At 40.3% G+C, this 26,995-nt stretch overlaps 1 protein-coding gene across 8 annotated transcripts in view; it reads right to left on the reverse strand.

Moving 5' to 3' along the window:
• FRMD4B (FERM domain containing 4B) overlaps positions 1–26,995 on the reverse strand; it is a 354,364-nt gene that overhangs the window by 51,416 nt on the left and 275,953 nt on the right. For all 8 annotated transcript variants that reach the window (XM_021007524.2, XM_021007518.2, XM_021007519.2 and 5 more), the window contains 2 exons: positions 8,020–8,103; positions 4,321–4,386 (listed from right to left, as the gene is read on the reverse strand). In XM_021007524.2, the coding sequence (XP_020863183.1) occupies positions 4,321–4,386; positions 8,020–8,103 (150 nt within the window). The remainder of the gene's footprint in view (positions 1–4,320; positions 4,387–8,019; positions 8,104–26,995) is intronic.

A 26,995-nucleotide genomic window follows, 5' to 3' on the forward strand; every position in this document is an offset into this window, starting at 1 on the left:
TGAATAAACAAATTCATCTGACTGAAGGAACAGAAATAAGGGAATAGAAGTAAAAAGAGAGAGAAGCGGGTTTAGTAGCACTATATGTCAAAATATACAACAAAATGGTATTCATAAAAACTATTTGGTACTGGTAAGAAATGGAAAAGTTGATCAGTGAAACCGATTGGGTACACAAGACAAAGAAGCAATCGAACATGGTAGTACATTGGGGTAAGGAAAATACTGCCAAGAAAACTGGAAGGCAGCCTGGAAAAAATTAAGTTTAGATCAACAAATCACACCATATACCACAATGAACTCCAAATGCATACATCTGGGCAGCTAGGTGGTACAGAGAACAGGGTATGAGACACTTGGGAGTCAGGAATGAGTTCAAACTCAGTCCAAGAAACTTATATTTAGCTGTGATTCTGGTTAAGTCACTTAATTTCTCTGAGCCTTAGATTCCTCATCTTTAAAATGTGAATAACAAGAACAGCTACATCAGAAGGAATTGGGCAGCTAGGTGGTACAGTAGATAGAGTGCCAAGCCTGAAATCAGGAAAACCTGAGTTCAAATCTGGCCTTCACACACTAGCTGTGTGACCCTGGACAAGTCACTTAACCTTGTTTGCCTCAGTTTCTCATCTGTAAAATGAGCTGGAGAAGGAAATGGTAAACCACTCCAATATCTTTGTCAAAAACCCCCCAAAAGGGTCACAAAACATCAGACATGACTGAAATGATTAAACCACAACAAAAACCTCAAAGGCTTGCTGTAAGGATCAAATGAGATAACATAGGAAAAGCACCATGCAAAATGAAGCATTATAAATGATAACTACTACTATTGTTGTTAAAAATGCCCCAGATCACTAATAATATGAATGCATATAAAAATAACTCAGAATTCCCACCTCACAACCCTAAGATTGGCAAAGCTGACAACGAAGAAAAATGACAACTGTTAGAGGGGATGTGGGAGGACACACACCACTACGTTTACTGCTGGTGCATCTGTGAAGGACTTGTACGTACAAAATATTTATAGCAGCATTTTTTGTTGTAGCAAAGACCTGGAGATAAAGAAATGGTTATTAATCGGCAAATGGCTGAACACATGAATGTAATGGGATATTATGTAAGAAATTATGAAAGGGCTGGGCACAGTGGTACATTCCTGTAATTCCTGCTGCGAGAGAGGCTGAAGCAAGGGGATCTTGGGCTGAGGAGTTCTGAGGAGCACAGGGCTAAAGCTGATTGTTGTCCACACAAAGTCTGGTATGAACGTGTGGCCCCAGGAGTGGTATGAGGGGAAGGAGTGGGAGACACTGAGCTGCCTATGGAGGAGTAAACTGGCCCAGGTTTGTTTCCATGCTGATCAGCAGTAAGACTGGGAAGGTTAGGGGCTGCTATATTTCCAACCTGGGTGGGATGGGGAGACTCAATCTCAAAAAAAAAAAATAACAAAAGGAAGGAAGAGAGTGAGAGAAGAAGAAAGGAAAGAAGAGAGGAAGGAAAAAAAGAAATGAGGAAAGGGATGGATTAAGAGAAGTTTGACAGGGCTTATATGAACTGATGCAGTGAATGGGAACTAGGAAAACAATGTATACAAGTCAACAATGACTGCAACATTGTAACTATAAAGTAAAACAACTGTGAATACCAAAATGAACAATCCTGACTTCAGAACAGTGATAAAAGATGCGTGCTTCCTGCCTCTTGGCAGAGATGGGTGGACCAGGTGAAGAGTGAGACAGACATTTCTAGACATGGCCACTTTGTGAATTTGTTTTATGTAACTATGTATTTGTTGCCAAGGAGGGCTTTAAGTATTTTTGGGGGGAAGGAGAAGAATTGGGGAAGATAAGTGAGATTTTAGCAGTGATACTAAAAAAAGAGAGAGAGCATCAATGAATCATTAGAAAAATCAATAGGAAAGAGCAAAATGAGGTTCTGAAGGGGATATGATCTGGGAATTATTGGAACTGCCATTTTAAGTTTTAAGCACATAAAAAACCTAAGCTATACATAGCAGAGATTCAGTTTTACATATATAATCTTATTCTAATGTTCTGTATATTGTGAGATGTCAATGTTCATTGATGTTTGTCAGGTTCATAACATTAAAAAAATTTTTTTTAAAAAACAATCAAAGAAACTGGAATTTAGGAACGTGGGTTTAAATCTTTAGGGCTGCAAGTGACTTAGCTGGGTCAAGTCAAGTCAAAACATTTATTAAGTGCCTACTATATAGAATTTGCTAGGTATTATGCTAAACCACTGGGAATTCAAAGACAGGAAACCTTCCCAGCTCTCCAGGAGCTCACAGTTTAATGGGAGGTGACAACGTTCAAACGACTAACTAGTGCAGGTACTAGTACTGAGGGGAAATTTTTTTGCTGAGATTTGAAGGACTGGGGAAGCCCAGAGGCAGGGGACACAGCCAGCTTTGTAACCTTGGGTAAACTGTTTGAACTCTCTGGGCCTGCTTCCTTATTTATAAAATGAAGGGATTGGACAAGACAATCTCAAAAGTTCCTTCCAGCTCAAAATCCTAGGAAAGACTCTTAAGTATAACCAAATGTCCTTTTAAAATGATGTTCTTAGCCAAAATATACAGTCATATTTTACAAAACAACAGATAGCATACTAAGAAACCAACTGTAGAAACAGGACAGCTAATCTTATTTGTTTCTTGAATAAGTAGGTCATGGTCAAGGCATACTGTAGTAGGCGTATTCTGATAAAACATGAGATTAAACTGAGGAAAGGAGTATAGAGTGGCCCAGATAGTGTCTGTGATTTTAGCTATTATGATATTACAAAACAGTGTCTTGGTTTTCTCATGATCTGTCCTTCATTTGAGGGTTGGTGGTGGGGGAACATGTAAGATAAATACAAAGCAAAACAACTGGTAAGTTTCACCTTACACCTTGCAAATTGGCAAAGATGACAAAAAATGGGAATCTTCATTGTTGGAGGGATTGGGGAAAGATGGGTACACTAATGCATAATTGGCGGAGCTATGAATTTGTCCAACTGCTCTGTAAAGCAATTTCTAATTATTCTAAGAAAGTGACTAAAATGTTCATTCTCTTTGGATGGACTGCTAGGCATCCCAAGAAGGTCAATGATTAAAAAGATCTTAGACACAAAAATATCTAGAGTTGTATTTTTTTTTTGGTGGTAGGAAACAAAATAGACACCCATTGATTTGGGACCTGCTAAGGCTAGTATGTGAGTATAACTGAATATTGCTCCATTCTAAATGATGACTACAGAGAAATATGGGAAGACATGCAAACTGATGCAAAGTGAAGTAAGTAGAACTAGACACAGCTATCTACAATGACTCCAGCAATGCAAATGGAAAGAAGTGCCACCAAACAATTGAAATTGAATTCTCTCACCTCAAAAAGATCAAAACAATTGAGGATGACATCTACTTCCCTAGTTTCCCAAAGGTGGGGGATAATGGGCATGGAATACTAGATATAATTGGATGATTAGAGTTGATTAGTTTTGTTAAACTGCTTCCTCTCCCCCCTCCCCTTTGTTATAAGAAACAATTCTCTAGAAGAGACAGTAGAGAGGGATAGATTAGGACACCTAGGTGATACAAGAACAACTTTTTTTTTTTAATTTTAAGAAATAAAGGAATTGCCTTAATGTCAAATTCAGGACATAAAATTAACTTCTAACAAATAGATAGGAACTCTAATAATGAAAAAGAAATATACCATGCTAAGTGATAAAAACTAATTGAGAATGTGCAATACAAAATCAAAATGCCCAGTGTACTTTCTACTAAACCCCCTCCCAAAACACCACATTCTCTAAAAACCTCCCAATGAACACCTTGTACATGAGAAATAATGATTATTAGTAATTCAGAGAAAGTAGCGAGACTCGTATTAAATGGTAACAGAGTAATAGTGACTACAAGGGAAATGAGAACACCACTTAAAAGCAGCTAAACTGGAATTAACTGCAAGGGGACCAAGAATTTTGGTCCCTGAAAACAGATGATAAAACATTATCTGAATATAGAGAGAAACAAATGAAACATATCTTTTCCTCTCTATAGGAGTATGAGCTATTAAATTTAAGAAGGGAGGAGGAAAGGAAGGAAAGAGAGGAAAATAGGAAGGAAATAGGAAGGGAGAAAAGAAAAAAGGAAGGAAATCTTTCCCAATTTATGCTTCCCTGCCATGAATAGTATGATATATGGTTGACTGAAAAATTTAGTGACAAATTATTTCTAATTATTCAAGTGAATATCCAAAACAAGGAAGTGATAACTTCTCTGTAAAGAGAGAGAAAAAAAATACTCACCTAACAATTGCTTGTCCTCGAGTCAAACCTTTGATTTTTTGATAATGTTCAATTACTCTGTCCTCACTGTAAAAAAAAAAATCAATAAAAAAATACATGAAGCTTATGCTTTTTATATAAGGTAATGTCTCAATTTCCTGATCCCCAAATCAGGGAACAGAAAACCTTTATTTTATTAAAACAAACACACAAACTACTCTTTAAGGGAAAGCCCTTTGCAGATTTGTCAGGGTGGCTCAGACAGAGAAGTTTTGCTTCTCCAGCAGGGGGAAATCCCATTATAATGCCACTTCCTGGATGAGACCAGAGGGGCAGAAAAGGTTCAATGGGAAAAAGCAAGCTGAATATTCTACCCAAAGACAGGTCCGGCATAGCTCCAGAAAGATTTAGGTATATTAGCATTTCTTCTCCATCCCCCCTTTATTTCTCCTGTAGATCTTCTGATAAAAACCTGATTGTCAAAGAACAGTCCAATTCTCCCTCTTGGGTCAGTAAACACCATTCTTCTTTGTATTGGGAGTATTCCTCACATTCCAAAGTTTTAACAGGAAATCCCTCTCCCAACCCCACCCCCAACTCAGTTTCAGAAGAGAGATAAGATCCTAGGTGGAGAGCTGCATTAGCTAACCCGGTGATTGGTTTGAGTTGGTAGCTTAGGGTTTTACAGGGTTTTCAACCTCACTGCATAACACAGAGCAATTATCACCATCCTGTAAGTCTTAACTAAGTCTTAACATGTAATTTTTTTGTTTCCATTTTCATAGTTTAAAGTTTGGAAGAAAACAAAATTCAGTCATTTATCATGAATAATGGAGGGAGATTGCATATTATCTAGAAAATGATTCTATGGATACAGTGAAAATACAAATAAGTAAACCAAGTCCAAAGATAAGTGGGATCAAACTCTGCCTGGCTCCACATATCCATTCAGTGGCCAAATCATATTGTTTCTACTTCCAGAACATTCTCGAATCAGACCCCTTCCCTCTACTCACATGGCTAAACACCTTAGTTCAGGTTCTTATCGCCTCTTACCTAGGAGATTGCAACTGCCTCCTAATTGACCTGCCTGCCCCAAGTCTCTCCTTACTCCCAGTCCAACCTATACAGTGTTGGCAACTGATTTTCCTTCAGTGAGTTCCCCTCCTCAGTGAATGCCAGCGGCTCCCTATTGCTCCAACATAAAACATAAATTCCACTGTTAAGCTTTTAAAACTTGTTGCAACCTCTTTCTAACCTCATCAGACATGACTCCTCTTCCCGTACTCTGTGATCTAGCCACACTGCCCTTCCCTCTCTTCCTCACCGCCAATCCTCTATCTCTTGTCTTTATGTCTGCCCATCCTTCATGCCTAGCATGCGCTCTCTCCTTCCTTTTACCTGCAAACATACATCCCTCTCTTCCTTTAAGATGCTGGAGATCGGGGGCAGCTAGGGGGTGCAGTGGATAGGGCTCCGGCCTGGGAGGCAGGAGGACCTGAGTTCAAATGTGACCTCAGACACTTGACACTAGCTGTGTGACCCTGGGCAAGTCACTTAACACCAATTGCCTCACCAAAAAAGAACAAAAAATATGCTGGAAACCTTTCTGGCTTCTTCCTCTCCCAAATTGTGAGTGCCCTCCCTTCAAAACTACTTTATTTTATTTCATTTTATTTATTTATGTGGCACTGATTTGTATATGTTTTCGCTGTCTCTTCAATCAAAATGTAAGTTCACTGCAAGTCGAGCTTGCTTTTGTCTTTATATCCACAAAACAGCACAGTTCCTAGTGCTCAGTAGGTACTTAATACTTGCACATCAGTGGAGAATTGGGGATTTTAGTAGATTCCAAGTTCATTATGAGGCACCAACGTGTATGACATGGAATCTAAGAAATGACTTAGGCTTCTGGTATTAATTACTTAGAGATATTATGACATTCCCTTTGTTCTCTGCATAGTCAGACTCCCTTGGAAATACCTTGTTTGGTTGTAAATGCCACACTTCAGGAGAGACAACAGAGAGTGTCTAGAAGAAGGCAACTGAGTTATTGAAAATGTCTCAGGGGGCAGCTAAGTGGTGCAGTGGATAGAGCACCAGCCCTGGAGTCAGGAGGACCTGAGTTCAAATCCGGTCTCAGACCAAACATTTGACACTTACTAGCTGTGTGACCCTGGGCAAGTCACTTAACCCCAATTGCCTTAAAAGAAAAGTGTCTCAGGCTCATGACATGAACAGGCTTTTAAAAAGCAGGGTCATGGACTCCTTTAAGTAGTCTGATCAGGTCTAGAATCCCCTTCTAGGAATGTCTTTTTATGCATAAAATAAAATACATAATATTACAAAGGAAACCAAAGGTTGGGGTGAAAAAAAAGATGTATTTTTGTTTCCTATTCAAGTTCATGGACCCCTACTCTATTAATAGATCCTTCAGGACCTCTAGGTTAAGAACTGGGGGAAGTTCTGTGCAGGAAAGAGAAGATAGAGAAAAGATGATTGCTATCTTGAAATATACATAGGGCTCTGATGTGTAAAAAGGATTAGGCTTGCTCTAATTGACCATACCGGGTAGAGCTAGGAGCTATGGAACCAGTCTAGGTTCCAAGGAGATCAATCTAGGCTTGGTGTCAGGAATACCCTTCTTAGAACCAGGAGTACCCAAAAAGATAATAGGCCACCTCAGATGATCGTGACTTCTATAGCACTGGAATTATTTAAAGCAAAGGCTGGAGGGTCACTTGTCTGGGCTCATAGCATCACAGCTCCCAAAGGGCCACAGAGACTGCACAGTCCAATCTCCATTTTTAACTGATGAGGAAATGAGGCCATGACAGGTTAAGTGACTTGCTCACCATCATACTGTGTCAGGGACAGAGAGTACTATGCAGCCACTGATGTCCCTTCTTAGGCTGATATTCTAAAACACGGATACCTGGCCATACTTTTTATTAAATTTAATACAATCAGGTCTTATTATAGAGTGTTTGCCCAGCTACCAAGCATCCTGTTCATTTAATAGCAAGTAGTAAGGTTCTTTTCAATACTTTATAAAGAATTGCTGGGGCAGCTAGATAGTACAGTGGATAGAGCATCAGCCCTGGAGTCAGGAGGACCTGAGTTCAAATTTGGCCTCAGATACTTACTAGCTATGTGACCCTGGGCAAGTCACTTAAAGAAAGAAAGGAAAAAAAAAGAATTGCCTCCTAGCTTTCTGGGCTTCAGTTTCCTCATCTGTAAAACAAGGAAGTTGGAATAGGCAATTGCTAAGGTCTCTCCCTTTCCAGTTCTACCACCCTATGAATACACTCAATTCTTTTTCACCAAGAAATTTACCAGTAATCACGACATAGCAATCCTCAGCAAGACTAGATCGAAGCCGTGGACCTAGAAAAGGGTCAAGCAGGAAGAGGAATTTCTATGGGAAGTCCCAATGTTTACCTGCTTTCCTTGGTAGCCCATTTTTTTTTTCTGAGGTCAGGCATCATCTGACCCTTGATGTCTTCCACAATTTTTTCTATTTTCAATCCCATGAAAAATATTCAGCTCTCAACAGATTTGGGTGGGTTGTCGGCCTTCAGTAGACAGTAAGATCTTTGAAGGCAAGGACTCGTTCTTTTCCAGTTTTGTATCCCCAGCACTTAGCACAGTGCTTGGCACACAGGAGGTACTTGCCAAATCTTTACTGACAGACTATGTTTGCATCTTGACGTGACTTACCAATAAGCAAGGGATGGGTGCTCTTGAAGCGTCTGGGTAGGAAATGCAGGCAGGGTTTTTAAGTCTTTCCTGGCATTGTCATCACTAAAAATAAAAGCAAAACACAATGATCAGCCTCGTGGTCAGAAATAAAATGTTTTTGATGTTTATAATCATGAAAGCCACAGCCTCTGGGAAATGGCTCCTTTAGGCAGCATCGTGTCATAAAACCAGGATTCTTTGTGCAGCGTCATGTGGGCAAAGCTATTCGTAAACAGAAAGAATGAATAAGTCAGCAGGATGAAGTCGAAAGAACTTCAGCTGCGGCCTGGAGGGTCAATACTTGTCTCTGACATTTACAAGCTGTGGGACCTTAGTTGAATGACTTAATCTCTCTCAGCCTTGGTTTCTTCATCTGTGAAGTAGGGATAATAATACTTGCTCCATCTACCTTGAAGGGTAGCTGTGAGGACACCAACATGATACACATAAAGTGCTTTGCAAACCTTAAAGGCAATATGCATGTTAGTATTATTATTAATAATGCAGTCATCCAAAAAGCATTCATTGGGCATCTATAATTATTTACATAACAACACAAGAGAGCAGGATACAGAAGATGTCTGCAAAATGCTTTGTAAATCTTAAAAGTACTGTATCAGTGTCAGTTAGTATTATTAAGGACCCTGAACTAGGAGCTCAGCCTTCACTTATTAAGACACATGAGACAATATAAGGCAGCAGGTCAAACAACTCAGTTCAATCCAACATGCGTTTGTAAAGCACCCAGCATGTACCCAGCACAAGCCAGTGGTATTGATAATAAGTACTTCAGGAGCTCTGAGCAGTAAGAGATTGATGAGGGTGAGAATGATGAGGGAAAGCTTCCTACCACTCTGACGCTTCATCCCTTTGCAAACTGGCAAAGATGATAAAAGATAGGTACACCCATATGTGGTTGATCTAATGGTGAACTGGTAGAGTTAAAGTGGAACCATGCTAGAAAAGTGAAGAAATTGCTTGTAACCTTTGACCCCAATCCTAGGGATACAGATCCAGGAGGTCCAGGAGAGAGGATCATATGGGACAATATTTGTAAAGCACTTAGCTGTGCCTGGCATAGTACAGGCACTAGGATAAATGTTAGCTATCATCATTATTACTATCACTATTATTAGTACGAAAGAGCAAACATATACCAAAGAAAATTTAGAGGGATACTTTCTGTGGCGGAAAAATACTAGAAACAAAGTGGGTGCCCATTGATTGTGGAATGGCTGAACAACATGACTGCAGTGGAATATGACTGCATTGTAAGAAACCACAGGTATGAGGAACTTGGGGAAACTTGGGAAATCTTGTTTGAACTGATGGAGAGAAGCACACAGACAAAAAGACAATGTACCCATTCACCACAATAATATAAAAAAACAAACCCAACAACAACAACAGCCCTAAAAGACATGGGAATTCAGATCAAAGGGATGATCAGTTACGACACCACAGGTCTGATGATGTAAATACACCTTCCTTGGAGTAGAAGGTGGTGCACTACAGGTGCCAAATGGGGCATACATCAGACGTGGTCGTGGGGTCTGCTTACATTACTTTAAATGTGCTTGGTAACAAGGGATGGTTTGGGTTTTGGGGAAGTGACAGCAAAGGAAACAGAAGCCCAAAAACAACATTAAATTAGTTTTGAAAAAAGCTTTACAGAGGAGGTGGGCCTTGAGATGGGTAAGAGGTCAGATAGTGAGGAAGAGGAGGGCAAATATAAAATATCACCTATGCCAGCAACAAAAGTGACAGCTCAGCTGGCTCGCTGAGCATGAGACGAGGTTGATGGGTAATAAAGAAGGCTAATGAAGAATGAGAGAATTTTCATTCATTCTGTCACACAAAAATCACCACTTCCAATTTTTCTCTCTTTTCTCAAAGCATCATGTCAAAAATCTGAAGGTTGCTGTGAGGATCAAATGAGATAACATTTGGAAAATGCTTAGCACAGTACATGCACATAATAGGTGCTCTATAAATACTCATTCCCTCCCTTTCTCCCAAAATCTGAGTTGTTGCCTTTTCTTGAAGTCCTAGGGTCACCTTATGAGCTGCAAGGTACTTTAGAGGTCCTCAAGGCTGAAGGAGTCAGACTCTTCCAAAGTACTCCCCAAACCAAGTTAAGATGTAACTGGGAAATAGCAGAATAAATAAAAATACAATAAAACATGCATAATGTTAATATGTGGCTTTCTAAGCTGAAGGGATCCTGTTTCCATGTCAGTTAGCACCAGTGCTCCAAGCCAGCCTCCTCTATTTTTATGAGTAAAGATACTGAAAACTTTTCTGTTGCTGTTCAGTTGTTTCAATCATGTAGGACTCTTCGTGACTCCCTTTGGGGTTTTCTTGACAAAGATACGGGAATGGTTTGCCATTTCCTTCTCTAGCTCATTTTATAGATGAGGAAATTGAGGCAAACAGGGTTAAGTGACTTGTCCAGAGTCACACAGCTACTAGGTGTCTGAGGCTAAGATTTGAATTCAGGAAAATGAGTCTTCTTGACTCCAGGCCCAGCTCTTTATTCACTGTGCCACCAAGCTGCCCCCTTATTCAACCCTGAGATAGGTCAAATGTCCATTCAGGAAGTGGCAGTTTCAGAGCCTCTGGTTCAAATTTATCATTTTTTTCTATTAGCCATGTGAAAGATCTGGATTTCTAAATCCCTGAACAAATCAAGTTGCTTGGAACTTACAACTTCATGAGCACAAGCATCTCTATTCATTACAGATCTTAGTGGGATGATTTGACAATCTCAGAAAACTAGTTTTCTGCTGTCTAGATGTCAAGATATACAATAATTCAGTTTGTTCATTTTAAAGGTCACCTGCCAGCCCACAACAGAGTTATTTCTTTTCCTTCCTAACTTATTTTATGCACTTTCACATTTTTTTACCTAAAAATGCATAAAGCATGTCTGTGAGAGTCCCAATAATGCAAAAATCTGTGTTCTTGGGTTGAAAAATGAGTCCTTATGAAAAGACATAAACATAGCATCTCCTATGGTACCAGGACCCTGTATAAGACAGACAATAGGGACAGGACAGGGATAGGACTGGTGATTTCAAGGGTACAGGGACCTCCTTCTGTATGAAGAAACTCACTCTATTGAATACAGGTCTGCACTGTCTCAGTAATGTAATCTTAGAGAGCTACCCAGAGTACATTGAAGTTAAATGAGGTTTCTGACTAATCCCTCTCAGTCTCCTATGCTGAATCTTCCTCCAAGTGCACAACTACTAACCTAGGGTATCCCCTAGGTTACCGGACCCCTCCCTCCATTTCTCCTTCAGTACAATTTCATTCACTTGTATGATTCCCATGGATTCCAAGCTCATCTCTATGCTGATGAGTTCCAAATCTACTTATACAGCCCTAACCTCTCTGCCATCTGCCAAACTCACCTCTCCAACTGCCTTTTGGATATCAGGACATCTTAACCTCAATATGTCCAAAACAGAGCCCACTATTTTCCCCCTCAAAACTCTCCCCCTTCCTTACAAACTTCCCTATTAATGTATATGAAAAAAAAAATTCTCTCTTTGTCACTTTAATGACCCAAAGGTTATATATTTATTTTCATTACCTCTTCCTTCGACGCTCTACTTAAGATTGAGTGATAGAATGTAAACTCTGTGAGGATGACCATCATCTCATTTTTGCCTTGATTAATCAGTTTCTGTTTAGATTCTTATCCTAAATCTGTCTTTTGAATCAATGCTCCAAAAAGGTTAAACTTGCTCATCTTTGTAATCAAAACAGTCTCCTGCAGTACAGCGGAAAAGGGCATGAGATTCATCTGTGAAGCTGGGAAAAGAAGAAGCAGCTACGTCACAGGATAGGTAAAGGATCAATGAAATAAAAAGTAAAGTGTTTTGCAAACCTTAAAGCATTATGTAAATGCTAACTGGTACTACTGCTACTGCAGCCTCCACTGTGGCTACTACCCTTACCCCCACCATTACTACTACTAACCCCCCACTACTACCCATTACTATTGCTACCACCATAGCAACTGCTGCTGCTGCTGCTGCTACTATTACTATTACTATTACTACTACTACTACCACCACCACCATCACCACTACTACTATCGCTATTCCTATCCCTACTCCTATCCCTACCACCACTACTACCACCACAACCATTGCTGCTGCTACTACTACTACTACTACTCCTGCTGTTATACTATCACCACCACCACAACTCTTCCTCTTCAGAAATAAGTCAGCAAGCATTCGCATGTGTTAATTCATTTGATTCTCACAACCACCCAGTGAGGTAACTAAGCTTGAGAAAGGTTAAGTGGACTTGCCCAGCCATGGTCAAATAGCTGTTAAGTCTTTAAAAGTAGGATTTGAACTCTAATCTCTGAACCCCAATAATAAGGCTCCATCCACTGTATCACCTAGCCAGGTAGGTAAGCAGAGTACTTAATAAACTTAATCTGTGCCAAGCACTGTGTTGAGCAGAAGAAGCAGACTTAAAGAGTGGTCTGGGTAAATGATTTGCTCAGGGTTATACAGGTAGGCAGCTATTTGAAGAGAGACTGGAAGCTGAGTTCTCTGTATCCAGAGCCTGTGAAGGCTGGCAGGCCCAACAGAGATATCTGCCTCCCATCAACACCCAGGAAATTAATTTACCCTCAAACAGAACATTCCTGAGCTCTGATGGAAACATAAATGTTATTTTAAGCATGCATTTGAATGGTGAGGGAATGAGCACTTGGTTTATACATGTCCATGCTGGAGATTGTTCCTATAAATCTAGATAGATCACTTGTTCCAAATGACGACACCAGAATCATTCCCACATCATGACAAGGATGCACAATTGAGATGCCTGACTCTGGAATTTTATTTGATCTTCCCCAAAGATCCTTTTAAGATCCATGACATGAAGCTGTCCAGAATCAAATAGGCTGGAATGTGGAACAACTAGGTATTTATATATCACTGGCATTTATATAGTGCTTTAAGATGTGCAGATGTGCAAAAAGTATTTTGGGTACATTATCTCATTTGAGTAAGTATCTCTGAGGGGAAGTTGACTAGTACAAGGGAAAGAATATGGTACTTAGAGTAGGACAGGCTAGTTTCAAAGCCAACCTTTGAGAATTACTACATTTGTATGATCTCAGGCTAATCACTTAAGCCCTTTGGTCCTCTGCTTCAGATTCTGTAAAATGGAGGGTGGGTGAACTAGTTTAGATGCTTTCTATAGTGTCTGGTCATTCTAAATCTATGAGCTTGATGCTATCATCCCATTTTACAGATGAGGAAATAAGAGTCTCACAGAAATTAAGTAATTGGTCTCAGGTCACACAGCTGATTAAAAAAATATTTGAATCTAGGTCTACCCCTACAGCCCAACTCCAGGACTCCTTCCACTGCTGTGACAAGAGATTTTTGTTATTTGTCCTTCGTTCTCAAAGAGGACCATGACATCAGGTAGGTGATAGCATGACATGAAAGTGAATTGAAAAAAAAAAGAACAACAAAAAAAAGAAAGTGAATTGGATTTAAGTGAGGGAGGGCTGTGCAAAGTCACCAGCCTCACTTTCTCCTCCAGAGCCATGTGGGTCCAGTAGCAAGATATAGATCAGGAAGATGGCCCTGGAGGTAGCAGGACACCTTGGCCTTTTAAGCTAAGGTCTTTAACAGGTGTGAGATTAACTTAGGCAAACCACCCATTCAGTGATTAAGGCTAGGTAAGAAATGAGGCAGAGAATGGCCTCTTTTACCTAGTCAAAAAAATCAATCTGGAAGGGGAAGACTTCTCTAACTCAAACAGAAACAGGTGTTACTTACACTCACTCTGAGACAATCAGTGTCCAAACAATGACCAAGTGGGGCTTGGCCTGGGATCTACTGTTGGCCAATCAAAGAGAGACAAAGTGATTCAGGTAATAAGGAAGGGAAAATGTTTCTCTTTAACCCTTTGCTTCCCTTTTTGTTTCTTGCATGGCCTGCTCTTCCAGTCATGAAAAATGGAAGCTCTGTGCCACTGACCGTGGAGGCCTACCTGGGAGTCACATGTGTTAACACCAGTTTTAGAAGATACATGGAAAAAGATGCGTGGTTGACTAAATAGCCCCTTCCTTCTTAAGTGTGCAAAATTTTGGGCCTACCAACACTTGTGAGCAAACAGCCACCCCAGCAAATATGTGCACCTGCTCTTGCCTAATTGCAGGCTCCCTTATTCACTCCCAGGCACAATTAGCCACCTGCCGGGCCGGGGGAACAAGCTAGTGGATGACGGTGCATGCAATTAGCAAATTGCGGGCCCTACCATTTCCTATATAAAATGCAATGTAAAGAAGGTTCTCTTTCAAGCTTTTTGCTGCATATCCCCTGAGTGGGGAATCTACAGGACAGTTAAAAAACAAATGTTTCCTAAAGCAAAAACTCAATTTCTGTGGGGATCTCAAAGCCCAGCTTCTGGATGCCTGCAATGGGACATCTGCACCTTCGGGTAATGCATTCTTTGAATATATACAAAGGTCTGAAGTTATAAGCAACATATCACCAATCTGGTTAAAAAGTATCCCAGGATTAACCTGGATAATCTCACAACCTGTTATAATGCCAATTCTGTAAGTATTAATTGGGTACAACAACGCATATGCAACCTAAGGGCCCAATGGGTCTCTTATAATAATGTCTAAAATTTTGTTGACTGGCCCTGGGCAAATGGATTTCTTTCTCCAAGCCTCAGCTTCCTCATCTGCTAAAATGAAGCAGGTGAACTAATCCTCTTTCATCTCCAACACTTCCAGGATTCCATCAACAGGCACACAAGTGACATGGGTGAAATAGTCAAGAGGAAGTTCATATTGTAAAAAAGGCTTCTCCTTGGCCTTCTGCCCATGCAATGGGCTCTCCATCTCTGGTCCCATGCACTTGTACCTTCTACAAAGGGTTCTGAACCTTTTTTTTTTTGGGGGGGGTCATGGACTCTTTGGGTTGTCTGCTGAAGTATATGACCCCTTCTCAGAATGCACAAAATAAAATACATAGGACTACAAAGGAAATGAATTCTATCGAAAAACAATTAGCAAAATACTCAAGTCTTAGCATAGCTTTAATATCAAAAACAAAGCAAGTTCATAAGACTCTAAGTTAAGAACCTCCCATTCTATTTTATTTATTTAGGCAATTGGGGTTAAATGACTTGCCCAGGGTCACACAGTAAGTATCAAGTGTTTGGTCTGAGGCCAGATTTGAACTCAGGCCCTCCTGACTTCAGGGCCAGTGCTTTATCCACCGCACCACCTAGCTGCCCCTAAGAAGCTCAATTCTACATGAATAATTTCATGACCCCGCCCCAACCCATATGCTTAGCCCTACCCCTGCCAATTTTACTTTGTCTTTATTTTGTTTATACTTATTTATGTAAGTGTCATCTCTTCTATTAGAATATAAACTCCCTGAGGGAAGGGGCTGTTAGATTTTGGTCCTTTTACCCCCAGCCCTAGTACAAAGGCTAGAATTTTTTAAATGCTTATTGATTGACTGATAGATTGCTATCCAAAGATCCCTTGCCCCATACTGATCTGCCCATGTGAAATATTTGTCAAGTCAATGGTTTTAGCCATATTTGTCCCCTCTCACCCTGTTAAGCTGCTTTTGCTGGGAGGCTTGTTAAAAAAAATCTTCAAGGTCCCTATTATTAATAATAAGAAGAACCCAAAGTTGGCAATAATGTGGCTAGGCCAACAGGTGCAATATTAACCAAGCCATTCATTCAGCACGTGTTAACACCTTGTGTTGGGCCTCAGGGATGCAAAGACAAGGCATCCCTGCCTTGAGGACTCGACATTCTCCTACAGAGGATATATGATGTTATCCCAGATAATAAGTACAAGACAGGCAGGCAGGCAATAGGCAAGCTTCTCTCAGGATACGGCGTCGGGAGTTGAGTCTGGAAGGAGAGTGGGGGGATCCAAAGAGGTGAGGAGGAAGCATCTGATCTCTCATTAAGGATGACAATCTACTTACGCTATAGGTACTAGGGAACCCAAGATACGTACTGATTTCCCTAGATGACCTACTTAACAGAAAGTTATTGATTGACTAATCCATCTGGGACACTACAGAAGACAAGTTTCTCAAAGCCAGCAGCAGAATTAGTACCTCTGCTTCTCTCATTTGAAAAAAAAAAACCCAAACCAAAATCTGCAGTTCCCAGAGTTTCCAGAAATGTTATGTAGGTTCAGTTGATGTCAGCCTCCAACTGGGCCTTTTTTTTTTTAACTTCTAACCACACTTACTGGAAAGCCTGGCAAAATGCAGGGAGGGGCATCCAGTCTAGCAGAGAGGTGGATAGTGAAGGAATCAAGCAAGCATTTCTTAAGCACCCCTGTGCTTGACCCATTTGTTACAAATCTATAAAAATGAATTTATTAAAATGCAGCACTATCAGATGCGATGTCAGGATACAAGGACAAAAGTAAAACCATTCCTACCCTACCCCCCAATGGGGAGACACAAAACCACATCCAAAGCAGATGCAAGGTCGCTTTGGCCAAGGCGCACCGACAGCTTCAGAGGGCCCAGCAGAACACCTGAGCAGACTAGCAAAGGTCTGCAGGAGGAGATACATTTTAGCGAAGTCTAGATTCACTGTCAAGTCCAATGTCATATCCTAGATTTAATGTCTCATTGGGGGATAGGGCAGACATTGGGCTTTGTTCATCTCAAAAAGGAAATGCTTAGACTCAATCATCTTTCTAATGTGTTTTCCAGTTCTAAATCTGCAACTCTGAGTCAGAAAGGTGGAAGAAGAAAAACATGAGGCCAGTGTCACACAGGCCAAAAGGGGATATCCAGAAAAGGGAGAGGGGATTTCAATGGTGTCAGTGATGGGTGCAGAGTCAAGGAGGATGAGGGCAGAGAAGACGCCACTGAGTTTGCTGATTGGGAAGTTACCCATTGGACAGTCTTTTCAATATTAATGTAGGGCGGTGAAGGACACGTGGCAAGGGGTAAAAGAGAGAAAGGTAGGAAGAAATTAAGTGCTGCAGTTACCACACTAGTGTGGTTGGTGGCCCACTGGCAGATCACAGGAAGACCAGGATGGATTGGCAAACCTTTAATCTTGTGTTTTTACTTAAAGAACTAGAATTTAATCTTAGAGCCATCACTATTAGTGATGTTAACTAATGGTACTTTTTAGGCCTCCTTCACTTCTTGGGCAATGTTACTCTATCCCTTTACAACTTTTTATCATCAGAATTTGTTTTTTAAAAGTAGTCATCTCCAAAGATTATAGAATGATAGATTTTTTGTGCTGCAAGAGGCCTTAAGCAACCATCTAGTTCAGACCTCTTTTACTAGTAAGAAGCAGGAGACCTGAGTTCATTTCTCAACTCTGCCACTGAATACCTGTGAACACAAAGGCAAATCACCTAACCTCTCAGGGGTCTCATTTTCTTCATCTGTGTAAAATGAGGGTGGATTGGACTAGATATAACAGCAACATCAGGAAGCATTTATAAAGTATCCACTATATGCCCAGCACTGTGCTAAGTGCTTTTTACAAATATTATCTCATTTGATTCTCAAACAACCTGGGAGGTAAATGTTATCATGATCCCCCTTTTACAGTTAAACAAGCTGAGACAAACTTAAAAAAAAAAGTGAATTGCCCAGGGTCAGAAAGTGTGTGAGGCCAGATTTGAACTCAGGTTCAACACTGACTCCCCTGTTCAATGAGTGCTCAATCCATCATGATATCTGGCTGCTCAGATGACCTTTAGAAGGTCCCTCCCTACTCAAATTCTAAGATCTACAATTTCTTTCCCTTACCAAAAATAAATAAAGATGCTACTGTAAAGGAAAAAAAAATCCCCTCCCACTCCTCCACCTCCGCCACTGTAAACCCTTCACTCTAGCACAAGATTCCCAACTGACACTCTCAACAGAAATGAGAAGTTAGAACTCTTTAAATGAAATCAAGAAAGAGGAGGCCTAAGAGGACTCCTGAAGTGTTAATTTTGCTCAGTTTCTATTAATATGATAAGATGGTATTCTTAATGCCTTCCTATTAAAGGAATTAGAATAATCAATCCATATTCTCTACCCTTGGCAATATGACTGGCAGTGAGATCCACTCCCACTCTCCCTCCATCTAACAGCTTCCATATGCCAAGATAGAAAGCTATACATAAAGTTCATTTGCAAGTGCCATCATTCTTGGGTGCTGATGTCAGCCAACAGCAGCTTCAATTTCTTATTTTTTTTTTAAAAAGTTCTCTCTCTCTATCATTTCACTGGTGTAAAGACATTCCCATTGGGGAACATATTTCTATACTTTCTACTGATGTCGATCAGGAACACGATTACCCATAACCTACATTCTTAGGGAGGTACAAAAAGCGACTGGCCTACGATCACATAGTTGGGCTGTGTCAAAAGCAAGACCTGAAACCAGCTGTTGCTAACATTAAGGCTGGACCTCTATTGGTCACACCACAGTGACTGTCTGGAAGGAAGGAAAGTAGGAAAGAAACAAAGAAACAAAGAAAGAAAAGAAAAGAGAGAGAGAGAAAGAGAGAGAAGTGGCATTCACAGCAGGTTAGATGAGGTAAATTGATGTTTCATTCAGAGAATGAAAGGTTGGTTGATAAATTTCTCCTGATTGCTTCAACTATTAAAGTTCCCTTGTCCCCCAAAACTACCTTGTATTCATTTCGTATATATTCTGTATATAATTATCCTACATACAGAAAATAATTTCCTTGAATACTGAGGCTGTTTCATTTTTGTATTTGTATCCTCAATGCTTAACTTAGTGCCTGGCTTATTACAGTTAGTGCTTAATAAATGCTGACTGATTGATTTCCTCAGTACTTTCTCCCTCCCAAAACAGGTCATAGCTCCTCTGTGATTGGAGTTGCTGTTACTGGAAAACCTATCACTCCATGCACAATCTAGGAATGACCCTCCTGTCTGCCTTTACGCAGGCCAGTCCGTGGACTACAGCCATGTTGCCCATCCCTGGTTCCATACTCAAGAGTCTATCCAGCCTGGCAGGACCTGGCTGAGTCTGGGCACTGATAGTTTAACTTTGAAGAAACTAGAATGAACCACACCAGAGGGAGAAATGAGGGTAAGACCAAAAGAGTGAATATAATGACTTCTATGTAAGAAACAATCCTGTCCCTCCCACTCCCTAATTTAAGATCTTTAAGGTTCTCATAAGCAAACTGAAGCCAGGGAAACAAAGAGACGTAGCCAAAAGTCATGCAAGGTCAGAGGAAGTGTCAGTATTTTTACCTTCAGAACCCAGGACAGTGTCTGGAACATAGAAGATGCTTAATATGTTGACTAACTGATCGACTGAGGTAGGATTTGAAACTAGGCCCTGAATCTAAATCTAGCATTCTTTCCATGAAGTATCTTTCAAGTTTTATTTTTAAACAACAATGTTCTATATTATTTAGCATCTTAACAGGAGACTTCCCAAGCCTTATTATTTCTACTTCTTTCAGATGAGATTATTATTAGCAAATTGTTTTTTTTTGAGTACCTGAGATCCAAAGAAGGAACACAGCGTGCCTCTCATCCTTTCTCTTGCTGGGGGCCAAATCAGTCACAGTACTGGAAAAAGAAATGTGGAAGGCCTCCCATCCTTTCTCTTACTGGGGGCCAAATCAGTCACAGTACTGGAAAAAGAATGTGGAAGGCCTCCAAGTTCTGAGGTTCAAAAATGAATGAGATGGGCTCTAAAGTGTCCAAGGAAAAGAGTGCTGGTTCTCTTTTGAATCTGAAGAATTATTATTAGTCTCCAACATCTCTAAGTTGTATTAGTGCTTTTTGTGCTTTTTGATACACTATTTTCCACATAAACTACTCCCTCACACTCAAGTAAATATGAGGACCTATGATCTTCTCCTTGTAACAAAGAATAACTGTTAGCTTTGGTGAACAGATACTGTTAATTTTGCCTGACAGTATAGTATATGTGACAGTCTGCACCTGCAGTCCCCCGCTCTTCTACAGAAAGGTGGCAGATACATTTCTTCACATCTTCTATAGGCTACAATTAGTCTTCACACTCATGTAGTTTTGTTTTAGCGTTTGTCATTTACATTATTGTGGTCACTGTGTATGTTGTTTTTCTTCTTCTGCCTCTAACATTTTTATCTGACCTTCCTACACTTTGTTCCTAAACTTCCTACATAATTTTTTGTCTACAGCTTTTTTTCATACCCAACCTACACCTCTCCGCTATTCTGTATGGAATTTGGATTGGAATCAAAGTTTAAAAAAAGTTGAGTAGTTCTTGATAGGAACTCTAAATGAAAAGAGACTCAGTGTAGGCACCTAGCCAAAGACAGCAGCCTCCATTTGATTCTCTTGGCTCTTCCAAAGCTTTCTCTAACAGGCATTCATGTCCAAACAGGAGTGTCCAATGGATTTACTCTTAATTTATTTCTCATTTCTATTCTTCACCCTACCTGAAAGGAGTGCTAAACAAGAACACGATCCATCTGGTTTGTAATACAGTTATCCCTTCCACACTGTGACTTTCCCCATTAATGGTTTTGGTATATCACAGGTTGGCTAAGAAATTAAATGAGAATTTGGGGGGAGTTTTGAGGAAGCTGCAAATGACATATGAAGGCCAACAGACAACGCAGGAAAAAACAGAAACTCAGGAATGCAAAAATATAAGTATAACATCAACTTTTTTATCTTTTAATACCATTAAATATACACAATTTCTTCTCTGGTATGAAGGGAGGGCCAAAAAATTTTACACAGATTTTCCAGATCACAGGGTGCTGTGCCCTTAGCCTCTGTGATTGGAAAGGATAACTGTACTGTGTTGGAAAGAAAGGGACACACAAGAAAGGATGACAGCTGAGGTTTACAAAGCACTTTTAGGGTTTGCTGATGTGAAGGCCTCACGTAGGCCTCTCAGGAAAGGTAGAATGAGCCCCACATCACAGGAGAAATGAAGGCTAAGAATGCTTAGGTGATCTGGTTCCTCCATGGTCACATAGCTAGCACGTGGGAGAAGTACAGTTGAATCTATAGCTTTCTGGACAGAATATAAGTTCCTTTAGAGCAGGGATTGTTTGTTTCTTTTTAGTCTCTGCAGCCTCAATGCATGGCACATAATAAACTCTTTTTTTGGCCAGGAAATCAGGGTTAAGTGACTTGCCCAAGGTCACACAGCTAGCGCGTATCATGTGTCTGAGAGACTGGATTTGAACTCAGTTCCTCCTGACTCCAGGGCCAGTGCTCTATCCACTGTACCACTTATGCCCCATAATAAACTAAATAAATGCTTGTTGATTAACTGCTGGCTCCAAGTCCATATCTCACCACTTTGCAGTGAATGGATTTCCCTCACAGGAAAAAATTAATGGTCAGCAATCTTGGCCCCCGAAATGAGATAAGGGAAATGCTTGACTTTTCTTTGGGCATGGGGAAGTGGAAACGGGGGAACAAGGACTATTGTTGGAGAACGCTGCTTATGCTATCAGACCCTATTCCTGGCTGGTTGGTTTTGTTGTGAAGTTTTTGTTATTACAAGCAAAGGCATGAACAAAACACACACCACACACAAGTGGCATAGAAAATCGTAAATGTTATAGATAGAATGGTATAGTAATATACAGATATGAAGGCATAGAAAATAGTAATACAGTAAGGGGCAGTGTGGGACTGCTGGATTTCACCTGAAATTGCCTTTCAATACATGGAGTATCTCAAGCTTTGCAGGAAGGCCTGAGCCTTGTAGTTTCTGCTGCAGTTCAGAAATAGGAAAGGCACCTTAAGTCTGAATTACCTTCTACTAAAAAAGAAAAAATGCTCTGTGCGTATGCCTATAGGGTGATTGATTTACTGTTAAGTTGTAGGTCTTCCCCTGTCCAGCCCCAGCTCGATCAATGGAAGGAATTCCTGGTGTGGAAAATTTCTATGCAGATACAGATCCTCCAATTCATTTATAATTTATATAGTATGAGACCTTCAGGGATGGGGAACCTGCAGCCTCTAAGTAGTCAGCTTAGCCCTTGGACGGAATCCAAACTTCACAGAACAAATCCCATTAATAAAAGGATTTGTTCTGTAAAATTTGGACTTAGTCAAAAGGCCGCACCCAAGGACTGAGAAGGCCACGTGGGGCTTCCAAGTCTCAGATTCCCCACCCCTGCCTAAGAAAGCTTCTGAGAGAGAATCTGGAGGTTAAAGACTTGTCCAAAGTTCCACAATTTTGGGCCAGAGGCAAGACTTGAACCTGGATCTTCCTTCCTCTAAGGCTCTCAAACTTCAGTAGCCCTACACAATAAAGTGTATTATTTACTTGATTTACACATGAAAGAACTTAGGGTTCATTCTAGTGGCATTTCTTTGGTTTTCTTTAGGCTTAAGTGGTATTACTTATGGTGGGTGCAGCAGATAGCGCACTAGGCTTGGAATAAGGAAGACTCATCTTCCTGAGTTCAAATCCAGCCTCAGATGCTTACTAGCTATGTGACCCTGGGCAAGTCATTTAGCCTCAGTTTGCTTCAGTTTCCTCATCTACAAAATGAACTGAAGAAGTGGCAAACCACTCCAGTGTCTTTGCCAAGTAAACCCCCCAAAGAGGTCGCAAAGTGTCAGACATGACTGAAAGGACTGAACAGAAACAGGCATCACTCAGGTTGCATGTAAATAATAGCATTTCTTTGTTTTCTAGGATCATTTAAAGGGCCCAGTGGAAAGAATGTTTGAATTAGAGTCAGAGATGCTGGGCTGGAATCCTGGCTAGGCCACTTACTACCAAGGTGACTTTGGACCAGTAAACACCTCCCAGGATTTACATTTCCTCATCTGTAAAATAAAAGCATTGGACTAGAAGACTTCTGAGGTCCCAGATCATTTCTTAAACCCTTCTCTTTAAGAAGGGAAGATGAAACTTCAGAAATCTTTTCAGGTGATGGTCTAGTCAAAGGGACTTTAAGGGGAGATAGGAGCATAGATTCAGAGGTTCGAAGGGTTTTAGATGTTCAGTCCAACTGCTTTCTTTTACAGAAGAAGTGACACTTATTATTTTTACTGATACTTTTAAAGTATCATGTTCATTTCCAATCCTATCATCAACTAAAAGGATTTTTTAAAAAAGGATAAAGTTAGAATCTGTGCTTGCCCTTTGTGTATACAGAAATATATAAAGCCTTTATGAAGGGTTCCAAAGTAGTGATGCTATTCTCACTGTCCTAGAGTTCACATCAAGTCCAAACCTCTCATTTAAGAGATGACAAAACTGAGGCCCATGGGGTAAAGTAAATCCTCTAGATTCCAGAATCAGTACTCTTGTATACAAAGCTAGTATTTTTAAATCCCTTCAGGGTTTGCAAAGTGCTTTACAAATATTATCTCATTTGATCCCCACAACAACCCTGGGAGGTAGGTGCTATTATTATCTCCATTTTACAGATGAGAAAACTGAAACAGAAAAAGGTAAAGTGACTTGCCCCAGGTCACACAGCTAGAAAGTGTCTGAGGCAGAATCTGAATTCAGGTCTTCCTGTCTCCAGGCTCAGCACTCTTACACAGTGAGCTACCAGCTGCTAGCTTTGAACCACAGTTTTGCTTATCACTGCCCTGTTATCTATCCCTCAAGCCTTAGACCACATCAGGTCACAAAGGTTCATTGCCATAAACCTTCCAGTCATAGTCAAAGGCTCAGAGGTGGTTCTGAACTAGCAGCTTCCATAGACTGAACTTCAAGGTGACCCACAGATTCACTGCTTGCTTTACAGGGACCTCTGCATTCTGTATCTGCATTGGAAATATAGTATTCAAAATCATGGCCCCTTAGTTTATGAATAAACTACATTCAAATAAATGCCCTGAAGTAGCTAGGTAGTGCAGTGGATAGAGCAGTGGCCCTGGAGTCAGGAGGACCTGAGTTCAAATCTGGCCACAGACATTTGATACTTACTAGCTATATGACCCTGAGCAAGTCACTTAAACCCAAATGATTTTACATATATACAAATTATACATACATACATATATATATATATATATATATATATATATATATATATATATATATATATATATCTCCAAAAGCCTTATAAAATACATTCAAAAAACCATTCAAACTCTTAGTGTAGGAATAAATTAATCAGATTAATAATTGTACAAGTTGTTTGAGCAAGGGTTTTAATTTGCTCAGATGAGACAATACGTATGAGCACTTTATGCTACAGAATCATAGATTCAGAGTTGGAGGTGAGGTAGTCCCTCATTTAATAGATGAGGAAACTCAGACCCACTTACCTCCCCTTAGTGACTTGTCTGAGGCCATACATGTAGTAAATAACCAGCAGGATTTTAAGCCGGGGTCTGGCCTGTGACTCCAGGGCCAGGGTCAGTCACTGTACCACTGATGCATCTTTAAAAAACACCAGTTCTTCTTCTAGTTAATGAATTAACAGCATTTCACAATTTACTTGTAATTTTACTTTGACCAAGAGATATCCATGAGGAGGAGGAGCTCCCTTCCCCAATGAAAGCTATCTCTCGTCCACTCTCAGTAAGTCAGGTCATAGAGTAAGAGCTGAAAGGGATCTCAGATATCTTCCAGTTCCACTCCTCTCACTTTAACCACTAGCCCCAGATTACAGGGGCTGGTAAATGTAAATGTTGGAAGAAGGATTTGAACGCAGAACTGCCCGACCATCCAGCTACCCAAGTAAAAACAATATTGAGAGGAGGGAGAAGAAAAGCATCAAGTCATTTTTTTTTACAATAAAATATGGGGGGGGGTCTGTTTTGTAGCATGGCATTCAGTGACCACCCTGACAGAAGGCAGTCATAACAATATGCCAATGCAATACAGCTGGGATTTATGATTTATGATCTTTGCTATTAAGCTAACCTCTTAGTATGCCATATGATTTTTTAAATGGCATTATGGACTCAAGGAAAAGACTAATGTGGTCATTTGTAGAATATTTATGCACACGCCATATATGGATGGATTTCTACCCTGATCAGAGATGGGACTGAAAACTTCAATTCCTATTAAATTGCAGCATCTTTATTCTTTTTGCTTGACGCTACCAAGGAAAACACATTCTGAACCCTAAAGAAATGGTGATAATTTTCAGTCTTCCCTTTCAGATTGTGCGTGGAATTAGACTTCCAGATGCACCCCAATCAGTAATTCCCCTGCTTTGAAGTACAACCCTCAAAGCCCCTACTTCTTCCATATAAACTAACTTCCTCAACACCCAAAGCTTTACTATTCTCACGGGAAATTACCAGAGCCCAGGAAAAAACAGTAGAAGTTAGGAACTTCTGGGGGCCTCCCCAGCAATTTGAAGCCAGGTGTTAACTTCCTTTAAAAATTGCCACCTCCCTCATTACAAGTAGAAATGAAGGGGGAAACCCCCCCTAGAGTCAGGCAGCAAATTCTGTCTTCAAGGGTATATTTTTTAAACCCTCTCTTTTCACTGACTCCTTTGTTAAGGGTTTGAAGATAAACCCTTGTCTCAGAGATGTGTCAGCTTCCAGGAATTCCCTCCATTTGTCTGTGTTATGTTACTCCCATCGGTCAGTAGTTATCTCTGAAGCTCCGTGGCTAACTTGGAAATCCCAGCTGTCAGTTGTTTAAAGAAAATGGAAGTCGTCCTTCCAGCAATTTAATTAACTTCTATCCAGTATAATTGGATTGCCATGGTGGAAAAGTTAACTGGGTGGGGGGTGGGGAATGGGCTCTCAGACAGCCTAGCAGGGAAGGAGTGATATGAAGTGATCTTTTAGGTTCTTGACTTCACTGCAGTAAATTGTCAGGAGCGGTGGCCTGGGTCAGCCTTGCAATCACAAACTGGTTTAAGTGCTATCGCTGACCAGTTCTGGCTGAGTAACCCCTAGGCACATCCCTTAACCTTCTCAGGGCTCCTGGCAACTAAGGCTCTAAGACTAAAAATTCCAGAGAAGTCATTTATCTGCTTTGGGGGAGGGCGTTTCTAAAAATCCCAGCAGGGAACATCTGGAACAACAAAACCTCCAAACCGTAGTTCTAAGAAGACATAGATGACTTGACCTCTCTGGTTTGCAGTTTCCTCAATAGTAAAATGAGAGACAGAGTAGACAGAGCTCCTGGAGTCAGGAGGACCTGAGTTCAAATGTGGCCTCAGACACTTGACACTTACTACCCGTGTGACCCTGGGCTCACCAAAAAGAAAAAAAAAAAGAGGAGACAGGACTACACGACCTCTGAAGTTACATCCTGACCTAATGCTGACAATTCCTCCCAAATAAAGATGGATCACTACCAATGAGAATTGGAAAATGGTCATGATGTCACCTCCCCTTATCCTTACTCCTGTTCTCAACCTAGGGTCCATGGATTTGGTTTTTTTAAAAAAATATTTTAATACATTTTAATTTATATTTAATAGATTTTAGTAATGTAATAGAATAATGTATTTCACTACAATTGTTTTCCTTGATAATCCTTTGTATTACATATTCTATCCTGTAAAATGTATTTTATTTTATGCTTTTAAAACTTTTTTTTTCTGAGAAAGTCACCAGAGGTTTTACTGGTCTGCCAGAGGGGCACAAACAGGGTTAAGAATTCCACTCTGTATTGAGTCCAGTGGCACCATGATTATTTTTCAAAATCAATCTCACATCCCACTCCTCTGTGAAACTTTCCAAGCCATACAGTGTTATGCTCTTCCTTTCCTGCTTGTCCACAGATCTCATTATCAATATGTTTTGGAATTTTCATTATGATCACATATAATATTATCTTGTGGTGCCCTGCTATTGGGTAAGTCTTATTATCTAACTAAAGACAGGGTGAAGTCCTAAGCTAGTCTTTAAATAACTCCTCCTCCTTCCTTTTCCAGTCCTTAACATTATGCTAAGCACCTTGTAAGGGTTAATTAACATTTGTTGAGTTGAAAATACTTTTAGAAAAA

The sequence above is a fragment of the Phascolarctos cinereus genome, unplaced genomic scaffold (genome assembly GCF_003287225.1).
Source record: "Phascolarctos cinereus isolate Bilbo 61053 unplaced genomic scaffold, phaCin_HiC Scaffold_4;HRSCAF=312, whole genome shotgun sequence".
NCBI lineage: Eukaryota > Metazoa > Chordata > Mammalia > Diprotodontia > Phascolarctidae > Phascolarctos > Phascolarctos cinereus.